At 30.7% G+C, this 22,108-nt stretch overlaps 2 protein-coding genes across 2 annotated transcripts; both read left to right on the forward strand.

The window, feature by feature from the left end:
- Positions 1 to 576: 576 nt before the first annotated feature.
- Positions 577 to 9,293, forward strand: LOC145578673 (oxysterol-binding protein-related protein 4B-like). Its single transcript, XM_081635967.1, has 7 exons — positions 577 to 707; positions 5,837 to 6,001; positions 6,308 to 6,553; positions 6,881 to 6,977; positions 7,442 to 7,727; positions 7,979 to 8,084; positions 8,782 to 9,293. Exons 1-7 carry the CDS (start codon positions 705 to 707, stop codon positions 9,034 to 9,036), a joined length of 1,158 nt encoding a protein of 385 aa, XP_081492093.1. The 5' UTR covers positions 577 to 704; the 3' UTR covers positions 9,037 to 9,293.
- Positions 9,294 to 11,640: 2,347 nt separating this feature from the next.
- LOC145579922 (oxysterol-binding protein-related protein 4B-like) lies at positions 11,641 to 20,133 on the forward strand. The gene is made up of 7 exons (XM_081637228.1): positions 11,641 to 11,914; positions 15,749 to 15,910; positions 16,212 to 16,457; positions 17,582 to 17,678; positions 18,203 to 18,488; positions 18,742 to 18,847; positions 19,750 to 20,133. The coding sequence occupies exons 1-7, from the start codon at positions 11,912 to 11,914 to the stop codon at positions 20,002 to 20,004; spliced, it is 1,155 nt and encodes a 384-aa protein (XP_081493354.1). The 5' UTR covers positions 11,641 to 11,911; the 3' UTR covers positions 20,005 to 20,133.
- Positions 20,134 to 22,108: the final 1,975 nt, after the last annotated feature.

Below are 22,108 nucleotides of genomic sequence, written 5' to 3' on the forward strand. Positions count from 1 at the left end.
ATTGTGTGGACTATCTGAAAATAGAAATGTAACAAAAGTACAATTTCTTTGAAGAATGGAGACCCACTTAAACAGAAAATATCAGTTAATCAATTTAAATATTTGATAAAAAATGGCAAAATTATAAATAAATCAACAATTTTATATTGAATATGGGTGTTCCACTATTGTTGATATATTTACGAAAATGCCACGATAATTATACATATATATTGTTTTATTTACCATTTTGTCATTTGATAAACAAATTTTGTTTATTAAATTAATTAACTGGGACTATCTCTCCACTTAAATACTGCTTAATAATACATACATATACTTAATTTATACGAGTATTTTATTGTTGATGATTTATATTGAGATGGACGTAAACAAAAGTATTGTGATTTAAATCGGGTTAAGGATTAGTCAAATAAGAACACTTTGCTTTAATCGAAGAGAACAAATTTGAGTTGGATCGACTAAAGAGCATGCAAGTTCATGAAATATCTAACAACCAACATAAATTCTACGTAGTTAAAGTACAACCATTGCATACATGAACTACCTTGCATTCTCAAACCTTAAAGGCAGCAGAAACATTTAAAACCTTGCTTATTTATTTGTCTCCTCAATCAATACTTCAACACTTAATAATTTTTCACCCCTAAATTAAAATATCCACCACTTTTCTTCTCTCTTCTTCATCACCTCATCATATCATAATGGTACGCAACTTTCTTCTCTTTTTATTTTTGCTTATTAAGCTTATTGTTAAAAAAAAAAAAAAAAAAAAAAAAAAAAAAAAAAAAACTCTTTCTAGATTTTATTATTATTATTATTATTATTATTATTATTATTATTATTATTATATATATAAAGTGATAATTCCAGTAAGTGCAATAATAAAAATAGTATAATCTCGGGATAAAGTATCCATGAGTACATTCGAGGAGATTATCATTGCTACTTGTCTACTACAATAGTCAATAGATTACTATTATGTCTGTAATATAATCTGTGTGCATCTTTGCCTAGCTAGGCAATAAGGCTATAATATCATATTAATTACTTCGTAACTTGTATTAATAATAAGCAGACAACTTATGAAGTGAAAAGACAAAAATTAAAGAAGTAAAAATATTGATGAACTTTAATTTGATGCTTTGTTATTCTTTGTTTGAACCACTTAAATTAAAGGATTTGATTTGCAGTATACTTGTACTTCGTATGCATTTATAGGCATTATGGTTTAGCTCAAAATTTCTTTTACTTTTTTCATACAAGTAGAAGAAATTACTACATATATAAATTACTACATATATAAATTACTACTTTTATAGACAAAAATTATGAAAGATTGATGAACTTTATGTATGAAGCTTACTACCGAGTATTTTTCATTTTATGATTACTTAACATATACGTAGTATAAATTATTACTTAGTTTATTACGGAGAATAATAAGTTTAAAATTACGTAAATCTTTTTTAGAGGTTGAGGTTTAGAGTTTTCCACAATTCCATGCCCTTACCTCATGAGATTATGTATTAGACTTACATATACATGTCATTTCTAATACGGAGTAATAAAGATTGAGGTGGCAACGTCTATTTGTAATGCATTGTTGTACTAATATTAATCTCACAAATTTTGACTAAAACTAGTAAAAGTTCTACTATAGTCATCTTTAAAATGACCAAGATTATTCTTAAATCCTATTGGTTGATTTTTTTTTTTAATGATTGGTCAAACCTATTTTTAATTCTTTTTGTTTTTTCCAAAAAATATTTTCTGATTTTCAATTTTTTTTTTCATAATTATTTTTATTAAAATCACTTTTAATAAAATAGAAAAATAAGATTAAATTTAAAAAATTGAAATCAAAATACTCTTATCGTTCTTCATTTTACCATGAAGTCATGAACAACCTAGAAAGTGGTTCTCAAAAAAAAAATAAAAAAATGAACAACCCGGAAAGTCAGATCCGACAACCCAACGGTGATTGATTTCACAAGATCGGATTTTTGTGGGTTGATATGGTGGTGGCCTGATATTCGAAACAACGGTGGTCGATAAGGGTGCGGTTTTCGTCAGTTTTGTGGGGGATTTCGTGGGCTTTGTGGGTTTTTGAGGGTGATATTCATGGCCGAATCTGACTTTCTGGGTTTTTAAGGTGGGACTCATGGGTCGGAACAGTTTTCGAAGAGCATTGGGGTGGCTTCACGGGTTTTGCGGGTAGTTTTTGTGGGGTTTATGGCGATGGTTTGAATTTTGTTAGGGTTGGTGAGTGCGAAGAAAATTAAAGATGTAGAAATTGATAAAATAAGTAGGAGATAGATAAAGGCAAGATAAGTAGTAAAAATGGACACACGATATTTAACGACGATCTCTTTTATTCCACTATTTGAAAATAAGAGAGTACACGTATCCCTGTTTATATTACAATATAACTCTCTCTATATTACTCGCTAAGGAGTATTACAAAGTAGGAATAATGAATTCGTAGAGAAGGTAAATAGTACAAGGAGGTGTAGTATGTAGGAAGGCTTGTATATGTATGGCTTCTTGTGTTGTGTTGTATTCACTAGTTCTAGATTATTCCACCATTCTCCATTAATTTTTCAATACTTTTAGAATTTTCTAGAAATGTTGAGAAACCTCAGCTTGACATATAATGAGTTGGGCTATGGAATTTGGGCCACACTAACCCAACAATTCTGGGTTTGTAGGTGTGAATTTCGTCATCTCGGTTCGTGGTGGTGGGACGGGTGTTGGAGGCTAGTACGGCGGTGGTGATGGCGGGTGATGGCAATGGGTTTAGGGGGGTTTGGTAATGGTGGGTGGGTAGCAAATCATTGAACAATAACGAAGAATGAAATTTTGATTTTGATTTTTTTTAATTTAATCTTATTTTACTTTATTAAAAAGTGATTTTAATATAATAATTATGAAAATAAAAATAAGTTTTTCAAAAATCAAAAATTACTTTTTGGAAAAAAGAAAAAGAACTAAAAATAGAAAAAATAAAAAAGGGTTTGACCAACCATTAAAAAAAAAGGATAAATCAACCAATAGGATTTAAGTATAGTTATAGTCATTCTTAAAATGACAAAACTAGACATTTCGCTCAAATAAATTAATACTACCTCCGTTTTTTTTAGTTGACACGTTTTGACTTTAACACTATTCACACACTCCCCTTTGCCCTTGTTTTGTGATTTATACGTAATAAAAATATAGTCATGTGGGGTCTTATTAGATTCATCACGGTATATATTTTTAAAATATTAATTTTTTATAATTTTTGCTTATCGGTAATTAAAGATATTAACATTTGAATTTGTGCATTGGTAAATATGACTAAAGAAACGTGTCAACCAATAAGAAATGGAGGAAGTATTTTACTACGTATTAGAGAATGACTTTCTTTAATACATGGTTTTTTTAGCCGAGTTAATTGGAGTTAACATTAACTTCTTAATGTGTTTTAAGAAACGTACGTACTATCTTAACATAAGCGTTCTATAGATGTTTTTTCTAAAGGCTTTTACATTTTATTTACTCAATACATAAATCCGAAGATTAACAAGGTAGCTAGTCTTCTTTCGTACACTTTTTGAGTTTTTTTCCCACCATTGTGTTACTTCGTATAGTTTCAATTCATAAACAAGGTTATCAACATCAGTAACGTTGGCAGTAGACTTTGACAAATAAAAAAATGGTAATTAATTAAAATTAACGTGTACGTTTTTTGTTAAGTTGCCATCCATATGAAGCTGACTATTTGAAAATAGCCTCTACTTCTCAAGTCTCAACCACAAACTTTAAGTTTCAACAATGACAATGCGTTTTTATTTTTAAATAACGAACTATTAACAGATTTTTCTTTTCGTGTTTGGAGAGCCACAAGGACAACTAATGAGAACTAATTTCAGAATCTCCTGAAATCGAGAGAGAAACTCTAACAACTTGAGCTTATTCTTCGCTCTCACAAACTATTAATAGATAGATATAATACAAAAAACTTTTTACATTATATAATGGCAGATAAATATAATCTGTGTATATATATTTCATCACTTTTTCAGTTCTTTTTGGATTTTCATGTTTGTCAAAACATATTTTATAAAATTAATGCTTTTAATTAATTTTAGAAAGAAGTATAAAAATTTGGGTAATGATATATGCAGTCTTTAGGGCTGCATATAAGCATTTAATATACTTTTTTTAGTATTAAGTTGGGAAGTTATAACATCATTACCTATTAATGTTTTTGGATATTTCTCTTTCCATTTGTTGGGAGGCAGCTCTATATAATTATTTAGGTTTTTTTTTTCCACCTTACTTTTGCCCAAAAAAAAAGGTTTGGATTAGAATTAGTTACAGTAGTTTAGATAAGATAGAACAATTAAACCTAGGCTCCATTTTCTATACTAATAAAAATTTAGATAAAAGAACGCATCTATAGTCCTTAATGTTACCATTTGTCGGTTACACTTATTAAGACCACGTTGCCCACGGCAGCCATTTGGCTGACCTTGCATACTCGTAGTAATTAACCGCATTCAATGTTCAACTAAATCTGTTTACTAGGTAGCTTCACTTAGCATTTGCGCATTTAACATTACCACCTACCCGTCAAAAAAAAAAAAAAAAAAAAACATTACCACCTAGAATCAAACAAATTTTACTATTCAATGCATTAATGCAACGTTTGTATCTATATACTCCGTATATATGGGATTAAAACTCAATGGAAAGACATGAGCTCACCACATATCATCATTACTAGAAAAATATTGTGGCGTCATATCATACGATTATTGGTATTCATTAAACAAAAATGATGAATTGTTAGCATTAAAGTTTGAACTCATGACCTTGTGTTCATTATACTTAACTTCACTCACTACTTCAATGACACGTTATGTCTATAATGTTTTGCTAAAAAGGGTTAATCATATTTATAAACTTGAAAATTTAATGTTTGATTTTACTTATGTATATTTAACAACAATCTATAATCACAAAAATTATTATTATTTTTTTTATTGCTCATACATAAAATAAAACCTATAGCTAGCTATTTTATACTTCTATATGCAAGCCAAAATACGTGTCTTTTGAACTTTTTAAGCTATTCCCTTTTTTTTTTTTTCTCCTATTCCTATGGTTTGTTTTATATTTACAACATTTTGTTAGAAAGATTTAATCATATTCATAATTTTGAAGATTTAATGATTAAATTTATACATGTAAATTTAACAACAATTTATAATAACAAAAAATAATCTCATTTCTATTATTTTCTCATTCATAATTTAAAACCTTTTGCTAATGCTACTTTAAATATTTAACCCAAAATATATATTGAACTTTTTAAAATTATTTTTTTTAAAAATAACAATGGAAGAATGAAGTAAACTAATAATTTTAGGATACTAAACATTGGATAATATATTTTGATGTTCAATAATGATTGGAAAGATTTATTTCAAATAGTACGAGTACTGAAGTAAATGTTACTAGTTTAATCTATATCATCACATAATTTTTATTATAAAAGCTCATTTTCATATTCATTTGTCATAAAAAAAATTATACATATGCACTTTTTTTTTTTTTTTTTTTTTTTAAGGGTTATACATATGTACTTTGTTGTAACTAATTAATAAGAAATAGGTGTAGTAATAAATTTGACGTCATTTTGAGTAATCATGGAAATGAACATAGATTTTCTTATCGAATAATGAGGCGTCTATGTACTTGTATAACCTAAAACTTTGCAACTAAAAACTTACAGAGAGGCCTTATATACGAGGTAACTTATAATTGTTTGGTGATGGATGTTTAGGTTCACGATTTGAAGATTGAGAATAAGAAGGATATCATATTAACATCTCCACTCTCTCTAGAAGGGATGACATCGGATACCGATTACAAGGCTCCCAATACTCTTCAATTGATTTTAAGTCTATTCAACAACATTAGACCTGGAGCTGATCTTACTCGTTTCAATGTAAGGTTTTTTTTTAATTTTTTTAATTTTTTTTTCTTACCTACTAATAAATAATACGCCACATACAAAATTAGTCATTTTAAGGGAACGAATCAGTAAAAATAATGTCATAACTTTCTTCTAAACACATATTTTGAGATCTTCCCCACACCGAAATAGTCTTTCTTAAGAATTACTCGTACATTGTTAGTTAGTTGCTAATCAAATCCAAAAATGTGAATTAAATTATGTTTTTGCTATAATTCATTAATAAAAGTATGATATATATATATATATATATATATATTTCAATGTGTATAATTTCAGCTACCTCCCTTGTTTAATCTTCCAAAATCACAACTACAATGCTATGGAGAATTAGTCTATTGTGTAAACATGGACATGCTTAGAAAATGCACGACCGGAGAGAATGCTGTTGATCGGATGATCTCCGTTGTTGCTTGGAATCTCTCGACTGTTCGTATGCCGGTGTTTGGAGTTGCCCCGTTCAACCCCATTCTTGGCGAAACTCACCATGCGTCTAGAGGCACCTTCAACATCCTAGCTGAACAAGTACGTACGTTCGTAACGTACAAGTAATTTAATTAAATCTTTTGTAGTACATATATAAATTAAAAACTAAATTTAGAGTTGATGGTGAATTCACGTACCTTATAACTTTGAGATCACATGTTCAAGCCCCATTAACTACAAAATAATTGGGAGTAGGGGGATTCCCTTACCTCCCCCTCTATTCTTAAGCATTGACTTGCAGAGTTAAACCGGCTAAATTTGTGAAAAGTGCCGGTTCAGAAGGGGTCTTCATAACCTTTAAAAAAAATGTTATAATTTGTATAATTTTAAACACTAGTATCATCTTTTTTGGCTCCTTATTTGTAGATTTCTCATCACCCGCCAGTAACCGCAATGCATGGAACAGACGAGGCTAACAATATTGAGCTCATTTGGTGCCAACATGCTGTTCCTAAATTCTATGGTATTCTAATTACTTCTTTAATTTGCTAGGGTGCATTTTAAATTCCTTAAGAATCACTCAACTAATCTAAGAGATTTATATAATTACTTACCTATTGATTAGTTGTTGATTGTTTATTTTGAACCAAACTAAACTGTTAGATCGAGCATGTTCGATATCTTATCCAATTTCTAGTTTTTAGTTTGATAAAACTGAAATTGATTTACATTTTGGATTTTAGATTATTTCTCAAAATTATTAATTGTGCAAATTAAAGTACAAAACTATTGTAGTAGTACAAGTGGTTTCCATGTTTTTTGACTTTGGGAAATGCATCGATATATCATCTCTCACTGCACAGACGTGTGGATGCTAACTAGCTTAGTTAGTTAAAGTTTTGAGGGTGATACCCAAGACTTGATGAGTTTGTTCTCTATTTAATTATCTTTAGTTTTAATCGATTTTGTTCCTCTTTTAATACATAGGAACCGTCATAGAAGGAGTGATACATGGAAAAAGGAGGCTAAATCTCTTAGAAAAGGGAGAAAGTTATGTGATGAATTCTCCAATACTACAATATAGGTTATTACCAAAACCAGGTGCTTCTTGGGTAGGAAATGTCAAGATTAAGTGCCAAGAAACAGGACTTGAAGCTGAGCTACACTTTAAAAGTGGTTCTTTTTTAGGCTTTGGAGGGGACAATGGGGCTATCAAAGGCAAGATCTTTGATTCGTCCAAGAAGTTATTTGAAATCTATGGCCATTGGGACAGGTACCCGTAACCTATTTGTTCAATTTACGTTATAAAAAGTCAATCCGATATTAGTTATCATATCTATTATTACTTTATCAAAATGAGTATGTGACTATTAAATTCGGATAGAGATGAAAATTTTAAAGTTTTTTTTTTTTTTTCTAATAGTAGTAAAAAATAACTTCTCAATAGTCAATATGAATTAAAAATAATGATATATATTCTTGCTTAACAATAATATATACATTTTTTATTTTTTTTTGCTCCAGGTGTGTTTATATAAAAGATACTACGTATGGAAAAACCAAAGTCCTATACAGTCCAAAAGAGGTTATTTCTGCACTTCCTACCCCAATTCTAAGGGACCATAACGAGGTAGTTGTTTTCTTAGTTTACCTTCAATTTTTGTTGAGAAGGGGATAATTCGTAGGGTGTCATGCCCCCCCCCCCCCCCTTACTACTTCCTCTGTTTTTTAAGTTGCATCACTTTTATTTTCACGAACAATTTTTGGAGTACAGAATGGTAGAAAGAAAAAATAAATGGGTTCCATGTGGTAGGAGAGAGGTAAAGAGAATTTATCAGTTAAATAAATGGGTTCTTCTTTATGAAAGTGATGCAACTAAAAAAACGGAGGAAATAGTTAATTCTTTTTAAGCGATGTATTTTCGCTTTTGCTTATTAGTATAACATTGTAAGGTAAAGAGAACAAGACATTGATAGATGTTGGTCATGTGCAAAGAAATGCTCTAAATATATGTATGTAATACCTTGTTACAATCGATATATGATCCTAATTAATCATAAAAAAAAAAGACATTTTTAGAGAGGGGGGGGGGGGGGGGGAGGACATTTCAGAGGAATTTAGGGCCTATTTTGTTGACTTTATTTTCAGTTATTTTAGGTTTAAGGCCAGTTAAGTTAAGATAAGCTAAGTTCAGAAGAAAAAAAAATTATTAAGTTATGTTGTTATGGTAATCTAGAGGGTACCCAAGTTCAAACTACAACTAAAATGATTTTGATAAGGCCTAATAAGATCATGTAAGTTCATTCTAATGTATACGTCATTTTAAGGGAGTGTGGCAAAGTGAATCAGCAACAGTGTGGGCAGAAGTGAGCAAAGCTATTCTAAGCAAAGATTGGGACAGAGCAAGAGAGGCAAAGAGAGCAGTGGAAGAAAAGGAAAGAGAACTCCTGAAACAAAGAAAAACAAGGGGAGAAGATTGGATTCCTAAGCATTTTGATTTGTCTTACACCCCAGATTCTGGTTGGGATTGCTCCCCTAAGGAAAAGATAGTTCCACCGGCTCCGATCATCTTCCCCATTTAAATTTCTACATTCTATTCCATTCAGTTTGAATTTAATAGTCACATTATACTTGTTTAAAGTTACTATTTAAAGATGACACTGTGAGTCCAAGACAATTAATTTTTTAAGGATTACACGGTATTATATATGTTGACAAATTATCAAACAAATTTGCAAAAATATTGCTTGATTGTATCAAGGCATAGGTCGGAGTGTAAGCTAAGTTTTTACTTGAAAGTTCATTCTTGCTCCTCTATAACTTGATTTATACTATTTAAGTTTTTACTGGCCCGTTCATCTTTCCTATTCAACTTTCATCATTTTATTTCATTAGGTTCGAATTTAATAGTTACGTTACTAGTTTAAATATAAAGGTGACATCGCGATAGGTATTTAATTGAGAACAAAGGATTATACGAAGTATGTATTTGTTTAAAAAAAAAAAAAGATTATATGTATCACGTTGACAAATAATTATGAATCAAATTTATAATTAAATTACTTAGATTTAATTGATATCTGAATTCTGATCCTAGCATCACACTATAGAAGGATTCACTAGAAGAGGCATCGATTGATGCTACTATGATAAGTATAGCATGTTTTGGTAGGGTATGTATAACCATTAATGAAAACAATAATAAATTACAAACGGTAAGTTTTCACTTTATAACAGCAATAACTCAATCTATCAAAGAAGAAAGTCAAGAAACTAATGTAATCCACACATACATTGCCATTTTCCTTCATTCAAATCAAGTTCACAAGTTTGTACCGGTTGGGAGGAGACCAATAATCAGTGAGGATTTTTGTCATATATTTTATGAATTACGAATTACTCCATCCATTTTTACAGTTTGTGATTGAGCGTTAATTGTCTCACAAAAAAGTCAAAATAACCAAAAAAAAAAAAAATGAAATCCTTAAGGAACTAACATGATAATTTAAATAAAACTTATAAATTGACAATTGTAATCCCAAATTTGCCTCATTCGCCCAAAATAATCCCAACTTTCAATTATTTTTTAATAATCCGAACTTTAATACCAATTGCTTCTAATGGTCCCAACCGGTCATCCAACTTGTCTTAACAAGTTATTTAACACGTGTCAGGATGTAATTGGTAAAAAAAAATTTAAAAAAATGAAAATTAAATAAAATTTAATTAATCAACTAAAGACCACCACCACCTCCCTGGCAGCTCTAGCCACCCTCCGGCATCACACTCCCATCGCAGCCAGGGTTCTCCTACCCCATACCCACCTCCCCTGCGCTGGCCGACAATGATGTCGCCTTTCCCCTTACCCCTTGTCGTTGTTCGCCACCCCAAAACCACCGTATCCCCCCGAAATCCCTGAAAAAACCTCCCTCATCGCAAAAACCTCCAATTTCCACCTCGTCCATCCTCAAAACCCTAGCAAATAGGGGTTTCGAGGGTTGGGGGAGGGGCGATGGGCAGTTTAGTCGGTGGGGAAGGATTTTTTTTTAAGGATATTGGGGGAGGGAAAGGGTTTCGTGGTGGGCCTATGGTGGTTTAGGGGGAAGGACGACGACGGGGGCGGGGTAGGGGAGTGGGTCTAGGTGCGCTGTGTGTGACAGGTACTACCAAGATTTATAAAATAAGTTTAGAAAAGTGATAATAATTTCAAATAAATTTTAGATAAGCTAAGTTCACATACCAATTAAAGTTGACTAGTTTAATTAAGCCAAAATTATGCTTTATTTTTCTTTACGTTTAAATTACAAATTAAAGATGTATGTCAAAATAATTGTGAGTACGTTTTTTAAAAAATCTACAATTTCAAGTACACAAAATGAGAAAGTACACTATGTGTGAAATATATTAATTGCAATTAAAATTTAACGCCATAGTATATTAATAGGAAATTGTAAATTACAAGACTTTGCGGAAACGGACCCATACAAACAAATTCCGAACAACCACTATGCCTGCCTGACGTTTCCTCCAAAAAAAAAAAAATATTAATAGGAAATTATCCAGGGTCTTTACAATCAATTATCCTATCTAATTTTGTACTACCTCTTTACTACTTATCAATTCTGTTAGTTACTTGTCAATTGTACGTCCTCGTTGTTCTTTTCTTAATCGAAACATCTATGACAGTCCAAAAGGGCCAAAACAGTCATTAATTATCCAGATGTGACACATAAAATTAAAAAAATAAATAAAAAAATAAAAAATCAAATCCTTGTGTGGACTAGAACATTTTATTAAAAATAGAAATGTAACAAAAATACAATTTCTTTAGAGAATGAATACCCACTTAATAATACATACCTATACTTAATTTTATAAGAGTATTTAATTGTTGATAGTTCATAACTTCATATTGAGATGGATGTAAACAAATCACTTTACTTTAGTTGAAGGGAACACGTTAGATCAATTGAATTGCTACATACGGATTTGGACCCACTTACAAATAAAACAAAAGAGTTCACTTCACAAGATCAGAGGAAGTTCCATCTATAAATCATATGACAATGAAAAAAGTAGCCTCTTAACATTATAAAGTGTTTAACTCTCTATTCTTTTCTCAACATGGGACACTTACATGTGTTGTTTGAGAAATTTATACTTCAACACGACAACACTCCCCTTCACATACTACAACATGGATGGAGTAAATAGCAAGTTCATGAAATATCTAACAACCAACGTATATTCTTCGTGTGTCGTTGAAGTACAACCATTGCATACATGAACTACCTCGCATTCTCAAACCACAAAAGCGGCATAAACATTTAAAACCTTGCTTATTTATTTATTTATTTGTCTCCTCACTCAACACTTCCAACACTTAATAATTTTTCACCCCTAAATTAAAATATCAACTCTTCTCTTCTCTCTTCTTCATCACCTCATCATATCATAATGGTACGCAACTCTCTCTCTCTCTCTCTCTCTCTTTTTATTTTTGTTTATTGAGCTTATAGTTACAAAATATATATATATATATATATATATATATATATATATATATATATATTTAAACTCTTTCTAGATTTGTGTTTTTTTTTTTAATGAACTTTGATGCTTTGTTATTCTTTGTTTGAACCACTTAAATTAAAGGATTTAATTTGCATTATACTTGAACTTCGTATACATTTATAGACATTATGGTTTAGCTCAAAATTTCTTTTACTTTTACATACTCCGTACAAGTATACATTTTGTTTCTCATCTACTGTATGATTACTTAACATACATAGATTATTACTTGGCTTATTATGGAGAATAAGTTTTAAATTACGTAAATCTTTTCCACAATTCCATGCCCTTACCTCATGAGAATATGTGTTAGCCTTACATATATACGGAGTATGTCATTGCTAATAATAAAGGATTGAGGTAGCAGAATAGTGACGTCGTTATTTCTACTTTAGAATTCCAGCCTTTATTCTAAGGTTCCATTCTTTTAATTGCATATGGAAACTTGATCGAGGGAAGATATACTATAACGTCTATTTGTATTGCATTGTTGTACTAATATTAATCTCACAAATTTTGACTAAAACTAGACATTTAGCTCAAATGAATTAATACTCGTATTATATTAGAGGATGACTTTCTTTTAATTTATACATGGTTTTTTCAGCTGAGTGGATTGGAGTGAGTATAATTAACTTCTTGATTGACGTGTTTTAAGAAACGTACTATCTTATTATGAATGCTCTATAGATGTTTTTTTTTAAATAAAGGCTTTTACATTTTATTAACTCAATACATAAATCCAAAGATTAACAAGGTAGCTAGTCTTCGTTCGTACACTTTTTTGAGTTTTTTTCCCTCATTGTGTTACCTCGTATAGTTTCAATTCATAGACAAGGTTATCAACATCAGTAACGTTGGCATTAAACTTTGACAAATAAAAAAAAATGGTAATTAATTAAAATTCACGTGTTTTTTTGTTAAGTTGCCATATGAAGCTGACCGTTTGAAAATAGCCTCTCAAGTCTCAACCACAAAACCTTAAATTTACAACACGTTTTTAATTTTAAATAACAAACTATTAATAGATTTTTCTTTTGGTGTTTGGAAAGCCACAAGCTCACAAGGTCAAGTGATCATTGATGAGAATCCGTCTCAAGGTCTTCTGAAACTGAAAGATCTCTTGACACTGAAAGGGGGCCTCTAACCAATTGAGCTAATTCCTCATTTTCACAAACTATTAATAGATAGATATAATATTAAAAAACTTTTTACATTATAATGGCTGAAAACATATAATCTGTGTGTATATAGTTCCTCACTTCCTCCATTCTTTTTTACTTGTAATTGTAATATTTGGGTTTTCATATTTGTCAATGCACGTTTTATACAATTAATGCTTCTAATTTATTTTAGAAAGAATTATAAAAAATTTATATTTTGAAAGTATATATTCAGGCGAATCTAACTCCACCTTACTTAACTATAAGTTTTCATTAACATATAAATCACAAAATATGGTCAAGAAATAAATTTGTGTGGATAATGTAGAACTCCATACGTGATTAATTTAGAAAAAGAAAAAAGGAAGTATATAAATTAAATAATAAATAATATTATTAAGAAACACAAACTATCAAGTAAAATACAGTTCTTATCCCTGCAAATAAAGAGGGCTAAGGTGGAAAACTTAATTTATACTAGATTAGTACTCGTGCGATGCACGATTTGAGGGTTTTTGAAAAGAGAAAATTCATTAATATGTTTTTGATTAATTGATGTTCACACTTATATTTCTTTTTAAGAATTATTTTTTCCAATCTTGAATTTCGAAAGACAAAAATAGGGAAAAAAAATGATGATGTCATAAGCAAATTAGAGGGAAATTTTTTAATGATAAAATGACATGTGTACACAGGTTATAGTTATAGATTATTCACAAATTTTGACCATAAATTCCCATTAATCAATAGCAGATAATATAATCATGTATGGTTTTGTTAGATTCATTTCATTGTATATTTTTATAATTTTTACGCTTATGAAAATAGAGTTACATAAACGTTTTTTTAATTTTATTTATTTATTTTTATTTTTTTTTACCACCAAGAAAAAACATGAAATTGTTTTTTTACCACCAAACTTTTAAAAGTTTTATTTTACAACCAACTAAAAATCAAAAAGTTATTTTTCACCACCAGCCGAGGAACCATTAAATTCAACGATTTTTAAAAAAATTATTCGATATTCATGCCAAAAACATGTTCTTTAGAGGTTTTGGGGGTCATTTTGGACCTTTGGGTCCGATTTGAGGTCAAAATTGACTAAAAATTATTGAAAATATATCGTTTTGTGTGGATCACGCTAACCGAGGTACTTTTAATAGGCAAAATGAGGTATTTACGATAATTTTTAGTTGCCTCCTAACAAATGGAAAGAAACATACTAATTTGAAACTTTAAAAAAATATGTGTATATAAAAAAAAAAAAAAAAAAAAAAAAAAAAAAAAAAAAAAAAAAAAAAAAAAGAGGAATTACATCATTACCTATTTTAAACGTTGTTTTTGGGTATGTCTCTTTCCATTTGTTAGGAGGCAACTATAATTATTTAGGTTTTTTTTTCCACCTTATTTTTGCAAAAAAAAAAAAAAAAAAAAAAAAGTTAATAATTTGGAACAATTAAATGTAGGTAAAATTTACATAACTAAAATTGGCTAAACAGAACGCATCCATAGTACTTAATGTTGCCATGTCGGCCGTCAGGTACACTTATAAAGACCACGTTGCACACGGCAGCCATTTGGCTGACCATGCATGTCGGAGTAATTAACAGCACTCAATGTTATCTGTTTTACTCCGTTCTAGGTTGCTTAGCTTTTGCGCATTTAACATTACCATCTAGAATCAAACAAATTTTACTATTCAATGCATTAATGATTGTTAGGTAGCGAGTAAGTCATAATACATCACCGTTAGATGTAAGTAAAATTACATAACAACCTTTTATACCAGTGAAAGTATTAATAGTACTACTGAGATGTTTTATTAAGTACTACTAAGGGTCTGTTCTCTTCAACTTATTTTCATTTCAGTTCACTTTAGTTCTTAATTTCCTTCACTCATAAAATATTCAGTTTAATTCAGCTCCAATAAATTCAGTTCAGTTCAGTCAATCAGAACAGGCCCTAAGAGTGTCTTTTATACTACTGTAATTATATAAAGTACCACTGAGAATGTTCAGTAATACTATATTACCTCTCAGTAGTACTCTCGAAATGTCATTATTTACAAAATTGTCATTGTTATGTATTTCCTTGTGCATAACTGTGAGGCCCTGAAAAGCACTGATTAGGTAACCAGCTTGAATTTTAATTGTAAGTTAGCGTGGAAGCAACCTTAAATCTCCACGAGAACTCAATCTCCTTTTCAAAACACGTGTATTTATCTTATTTTTCCATTATCACTGGAGAAGTGATATTTAGTATGGAGAAAAATTTAGAAAATAAATATTATATTCATTTCTTATTATTTGGAATAAAAGGTTGTTATTTATAAGACATAAATATTACTTTGTAGTAACTAATTAATAAAAAAACAGATGTAGTAATTAATAAATTTGGAGGCATTTTGAGTAATCATGAGAATGAACATAGATTTTCTTACCGAATAATGGGGCTTCTATGTAATTGTATAACCTTAAAAAAAAAAATTTGCAACGTAAAATTACAGAGAGGTCTTATATACGGATTAACTTATTATTGTTTGGTGATGGATGTTTAGGTCCACGAATTGAAGATTGAGAACAAGAAGGATATCATATTAACATCTCCACTCTCTCTAGAAGGGACGTCGGATACCGATTACAAGGCTCCCAATATTCTTCAATTATTTTTCAGTCTATTCAAGAACATTAGACCTGAAACTGATCTTACTCGTTTCAATGTAAGATTTTTTTACTTACCTACTACATTAATAAATAATACGCCACTTAGAAATTGGTCATTTTAAGGGGACGAATCAGTAAAAATAATGTCATGATTGTCTTCCAAAGTTCTAAACCTATACTTTGAGATCTTCCCTACATTGAAAGAGTTTTTCTTAATAATTACTCGTACATTGTTTAGTTAGTTGCGAATTGTTAATATTCAATGTACGGAAATCAAATCCAAAAAAAATTGAATTAAATTATGTTTTTACTCTAATTCATTAATAAATTAGGAAATTTTACTGTGTATATTTTCAGCTACCTCCCTTGTTTAATCTTCCAAAATCACAACTGCAATGCTATGGAGAATTAGTCTATTGTGTAAACACGGACATGCTTAGGAAATGCACGACCGGAGAGAATGCTGTTGATCGGATGATCTCCGTTGTTGCTTGGAATCTCTCGACTGTTCGTATGTGGGTGTTTGGGGTTGCCCCATTCAACCCCATTCTTGGCGAAACTCATCATGCGTCTAGAGGCACCTTCAACATCCTAGCTGAACAAGTACGTACTTATGTTTGTAACATACGAGTAATTTAATTCAATCTTTTGTAGTACATATAAAAATAGGAAGAAAAAAACGCTTTAGTATTCTCAATTATGGTCGATCTACCTCTAATAATCTCAAGTAAGGTTTATAATCTAATAATCCTAACTATACTATGTATTTGCCTCTAATAGTTCCAACCGGTGAACACCATGTCAAAGACTTGTTATAACAGGTTTCCATCACATATGTCAACACTTGATTGGTCCAAAATTAGAAAAATAAAAAAAACTGAAGTTAAAAAAAAAAGCCGGCAGCAACCCCACCACCACCAGAGGGTACCCCAGTCGGAGGCCAGAGCACCTACCCGGTACCGGCGGTACCCTCCTAAACCAGAGCCCCACCAATCACCACCCTGCTTCGCCTTCGCCTTCACCTGCACAATATATAATAACAAGAGCCCGACCCTCTCTCAATGCCGCACAAATTTCGGCCACCAAATCAACTCCACCGTCACAGCCACACCAAAAACGCACCAAAATTGTAGCCAATGATTCCGGCCACCACCAATTGCCACCGTACCTTCTCGCCACAATTGCAACGCCACCCTCAACAATCAACAACAACTCGCAAGAAACCCTTGACTAGAGTTTGACGCGCGCTTGGAAATTCAGGGATTGAGAAGGTCGAACGGCGAGTTTCGGAGGTGGGAAGAGAGGGTCGACCATTTTCGGGAAATTAGGGAGGTGGGAGGTGGCCGGCCGACCGGTTTTTGATGGGCTGGGGTTAGCTTATGGTTTCACAGGGAAGGAAAGGGGGTGGCTGGGAACGATTTTTTTCTAATACTACACCAATCAGGTGCTGACACATAACTTTTACGGAGTAAAAAACATTTTTATTTTTATTATTTTTTTTTTACATTAACAACAGGTTACCATTTATTGGGACTATTGGAGGCAAAATAAACTCATACTTAGAATTATTAGATTATAAATCTTAATTGGGATTATTTGAATTAAATCGCCAATAGTTAAAATTATTAAAGTGTATTTTTTTATAAAATAAAATATGTTATATTTCCATTCATGTTATTTTAAACATCAATTATACCATATTTAATTTTCTGGCTCGTTGTTTGTAGGTTTCTCATCACCCGCCAGTAACCGCAATGCATGGAACAGACGAGGCTAACAATATTGAGCTCATTTGGTGCCAACATGCTGTTCCTAAATTCTATGGTATTCTAATTACTCTTTTAATTTGCTAGGGTGCATTTTAAATTCCCTAGAATCACTCAACTAACCTAAGAGATTTATATAATTACTTCCTACTAATTAGTTGATATAATTTCTTACCGAGTATTCAATTTCTAGTTTTTAGTTTGATAAAATTAATTTACATTTTGGGTGTTAGATTTCTCAAAATTAATTGTGCAAAAGTAAAAATTATTGTCGTAGTACATGTGATTTTCACACATAGATGTATGAATGCTAATTAGCTTAATTAGTTAAAGTTTTAGTGTGGTACTACTAATAGTATAATAGTTACGAAACTTACCCTTTCTAAAAGATTTCTATAGCCATTATAAAGTAGCTTAGTTGCAAGATTACTATTACGAAATTACGAATTCAATATCCGTAAATTTAATCATTATACATGATTGATAAAAAAACAAAAAAACAAAAAAAAATGCATTACACATGATTTTGTTCTCTAATTAAATATATTTGGTTTTAATCAATTTTCTTCCTCTTTAATATAGGAACTGTCATAGATGCAGTGATCCATGGAAAGAGGAGGCTAAATCTACTAGAAAAGGGAGAAAGTTATGTGATGAACTCTCCAATGCTACAATATAGGTTCTTACCAAAACCAGGTGCTTCTTGGGTGGGAAATGTAAAGATTAAGTGCCAAGAAACAGGTCTTGAAGCTGAGCTACACTTTAATAGTGGTTCTTTTTTAGGCTTTGGAGGAAGCAATGGGTCTATCAAAGGCAAGATCTTTGATTCGTCCAAGAAGTTATTTGAAATCTATGGCCATTGGGATAGGTACCACCCGTAAGCTATTTGTTCAATTTACGTTATAAAAACTCTATCCGACATTAGTTATCACATTATTACTCTATCAAAATGAATATGTGATATTTAAATTCAAACAAGGTTAAATTTTTTAAGTTTTTTGTAGTAAAAAATAACTTTTCAGTAGTCAATATAAATTAGAAAATACGCTATATATTCTTGCTTATCAGTAATATAAACATCAATTTTTTTTTTTTTTTTTTTTTTTTTTTTTGGGTTTCAGGTGTGTTTATATAAAAGATACTACGGATGGGAAAACCAAAGTCCTATACAATCCAAAAGAGGTCATTTCTGCACTTCCTACCCCAATTCTAAGGGACCATAATGAGGTACGTAGTTGTAAAGTTTACCTCCTATTTTTGTTGAGAGGGGGACAAATTCATATGGTGTCATGCCTTCCCCTCTCCTCCCCCTCCCTCCCTCCCTCCCTCTTTCTTTAATACTTTCTCTGTTTTTTTTAGTTGCATTACTTTTGTTTTCACAAAATTTTAGACAATTTTCAGAGTAAAGAGTGGTAGAAAGAAAAAATAAATGGATGTCATCTTGTAGGAGAGAGATACAGAGAATTTATTAGTTACAAGAAAAGTGATGTAAATAATTTAAAACTTCCTTTTTAAAAAAGTGGTGCAACTAAAAAAATGGAGGAAGTAATTCTTTTCAAGCCATGTATTTTCGCTTTTGCTTATTAGTATAAGACTATAAGTTAGAGAGAAGAAGACCTTGATAGATGCTGGTCATGTATGTGCAAAGAAAGGCTCTAAATATATGTATGTAATACTCTGTAACAATTGATACATAATCCTAGTTAATCAAGAAAAAGACATTTTTAAGGGGGGAAAAATACTTCAGAGGAACTTGGGGCCTATATATTATGTAGACTTTATTTTCAGTTATTTTAGGTTTAATAAGTTCAGATAAAACAAAGTAAGTTAAAATAAGATAAGATCAGGGAAAATAAGTTATGATAATTTAAAGGGTACCCAAGTTCAAACTACAACTAAAAATATATAGTTTTAATAAGGCCTAATAAGTTTATCTAAGTTCATTTAAATATATAAAATAAGATAAGTTTATATAAATGAAAATCAGGTAAATAAATCACACCATTACATACTGTTGAACTTTTGATATAGTGATAACAATTATAAAATACTTTAACAACTAAACTAGCTCGGTTGTAATGACCTGATGTACTTATTCTAATGATTATCCATGTATACATCATTTTAAGGGAGTGTGGCAAAGTGAATCAGCAACAGTGTGGGCAGAAGTGAGCAAAGCTATTCTAAGCAAAGATTGGGACAAAGCAAGAGAGGCAAAGAGAGCAGTGGAAGAAAAGGAAAGAGAACTCCTGAAACGAAGGAAATCAAGGGGAGAAGATTGGATTCCTAAGCATTTTGATTTGTCTTACACCCCAGATTCAGGTTGGGATTGCTACCCTAAGGAAAAGATAGTTCCACCGGCTCCGATCATCTTCCCTATTTAAACTTTCCCTATTTAACTGTTACATTACTAGTTTTATTTATGAATAAATAAAGGTGATGACCATTACTAAATTCAGAAAAAAGGATTCTACAAAACATGTTAATGAATTGCTTCTTCTGTTCTTTTTTTACTTGACCTAGTTTGACTTTTGCACTATTTATACGCTCAATTTTGGCCTTATTTTGTGATCTATACTTAGAGGTGATTAATAATGGTTTGAAGCGCTTGCCCGATCGATCCGGTCTAGCTTGAAAAAAGTGCAGGTTTGGACAAGGCTAAAAGTGCATTTTAAGTTCAAAATTCGAGTTTGGCCCCAAAAAAACTCAATCAAGAAACCCATTTTGGCCCAATAAACCCAGCACTATTTTACATTTGTGTTTAGGCACAAGATTTTATGCATTGTTTTGTGAACATGAAAAATAATCATAAATAGTTAAATTACTTTACTATCCTTACTCCAAACCCCTAGAAGAGTAGAAGTGAAAGTAAATTAAAAAATGAGTTGAGTTTACCTATATTTTCCGTTTCCTTTCATTACTTGCACCACAATATAGAAAAGATACAAATGACGACACATGGATATAGACGAGTTCCAAACACCATCCAATGCATAAGCCTCTGGAAAATGTCTATATAGGTTGGCATGAGAAGAAGAGAACCAAATGTAGCCAAGGACAACCTGCCGGGAAGTAAATATAATCACTTAATTAATAAAGTTGCAACTAAAATTATTAATAAAACTTCCGGCAAGTCATCCTTGGCTGCATTTCACTCTCTATACTTCTTCATGCCATAGTATAATAATTATACTCCTATATTAACCATATTATATGTTTTTGTGTGATGTTATGAATTGAGCAATGTATGCCTATTTATAGTAGAGCAAAGGTAAGTACATGGCTAATATTATAGACTATATTAAAAATATGACATACATATTCTTATCTTATCGAATTTATGACCACTAAGATTTGCTAAAAGTGGCATATTCCCGAAATAACAAATTTTGTAGATGTGACAAGTTCGTTGTGGTTGCAAAGTAAACGGAAATGATGGACAAAATAAGGAATAACACATGCCATTGCCCACATGCAAAAGTAAGATATCAAATCTAATGTATTTTGTCATTTATATCCCATGCACTTTTATCACAACCCTTTAATTATACATAATTTGTTACAATTGTATTTTAAATTAAACTAGTTTTATGCACTGTGCGATGTCCAATTGTTTATCAAATTTTAAAATTAAACTTTTTATTTAATATTATTAAAAATAAATTCTATCAAGTTTTATGCACCGTGTGATGTCCAGTATTGAGAGTTTTTTTTGAATAAAATTATAATTTAATTTGTACATATATTAATATTTTACCGAAATAAAACTCTAAACTAACAATTTTATCCTAAAATTCTATCCAAATTTTATTGAAAATAAAATTTTTAAAATAACAATTTTTATCTTATAAAGTCTATATAAATCTATCCAATTTTTTTATTAAACAAATAAATCATATGTGTCAAAATAATCTTTATACATCACCTATGTGGCGCGACACTTCAAGTTGGGACGCCAAGTGTCGCTATCTCGTGGCCTGACTAAGAGTTTAACTTTATATATTAGTTATATATATTATTATTGATAAAATAAAATGCATAATGACTCTATGTTTGGTAATGATAAAAAGGAGCTTGAGATGTTAGTTGAAACTGATAAAGTGTAAACCACGTTTTTTTTTTATAGAACTTGTGTGATTAATGTGAGTAGTGCAAAATGTTAAAATATATAAATTAAATAGGGGGAGTGTTGTTTTAGTAGTCATCAGGATACACAAATATACAGTAGTGTTTCTACCACATACAATATGCATGTATAATAAGTTGGCCAATCCATACTCAAAAAATGGGCAAATACAGAAAATTTTAAATTCCATAATTGCATATATACTAGACCAATCAATAATGGTAACCCAGACCATACCGATAAAATAGGTCCAAAACACAGACCAAGCCAGTTGTAGATGACAATTAATATTACAGGGAAAATAGAAGGTGAAAAAAACAATAATAAAAGTAATTATTTAATGCCTTTTTAAATATTCTAAT

The sequence above is a fragment of the Chenopodium album genome, chromosome 14 (genome assembly GCF_948465745.1).
Source record: "Chenopodium album chromosome 14, dcCheAlbu1.1, whole genome shotgun sequence".
In the NCBI taxonomy this organism is placed as follows: domain Eukaryota; kingdom Viridiplantae; phylum Streptophyta; class Magnoliopsida; order Caryophyllales; family Amaranthaceae; genus Chenopodium; species Chenopodium album.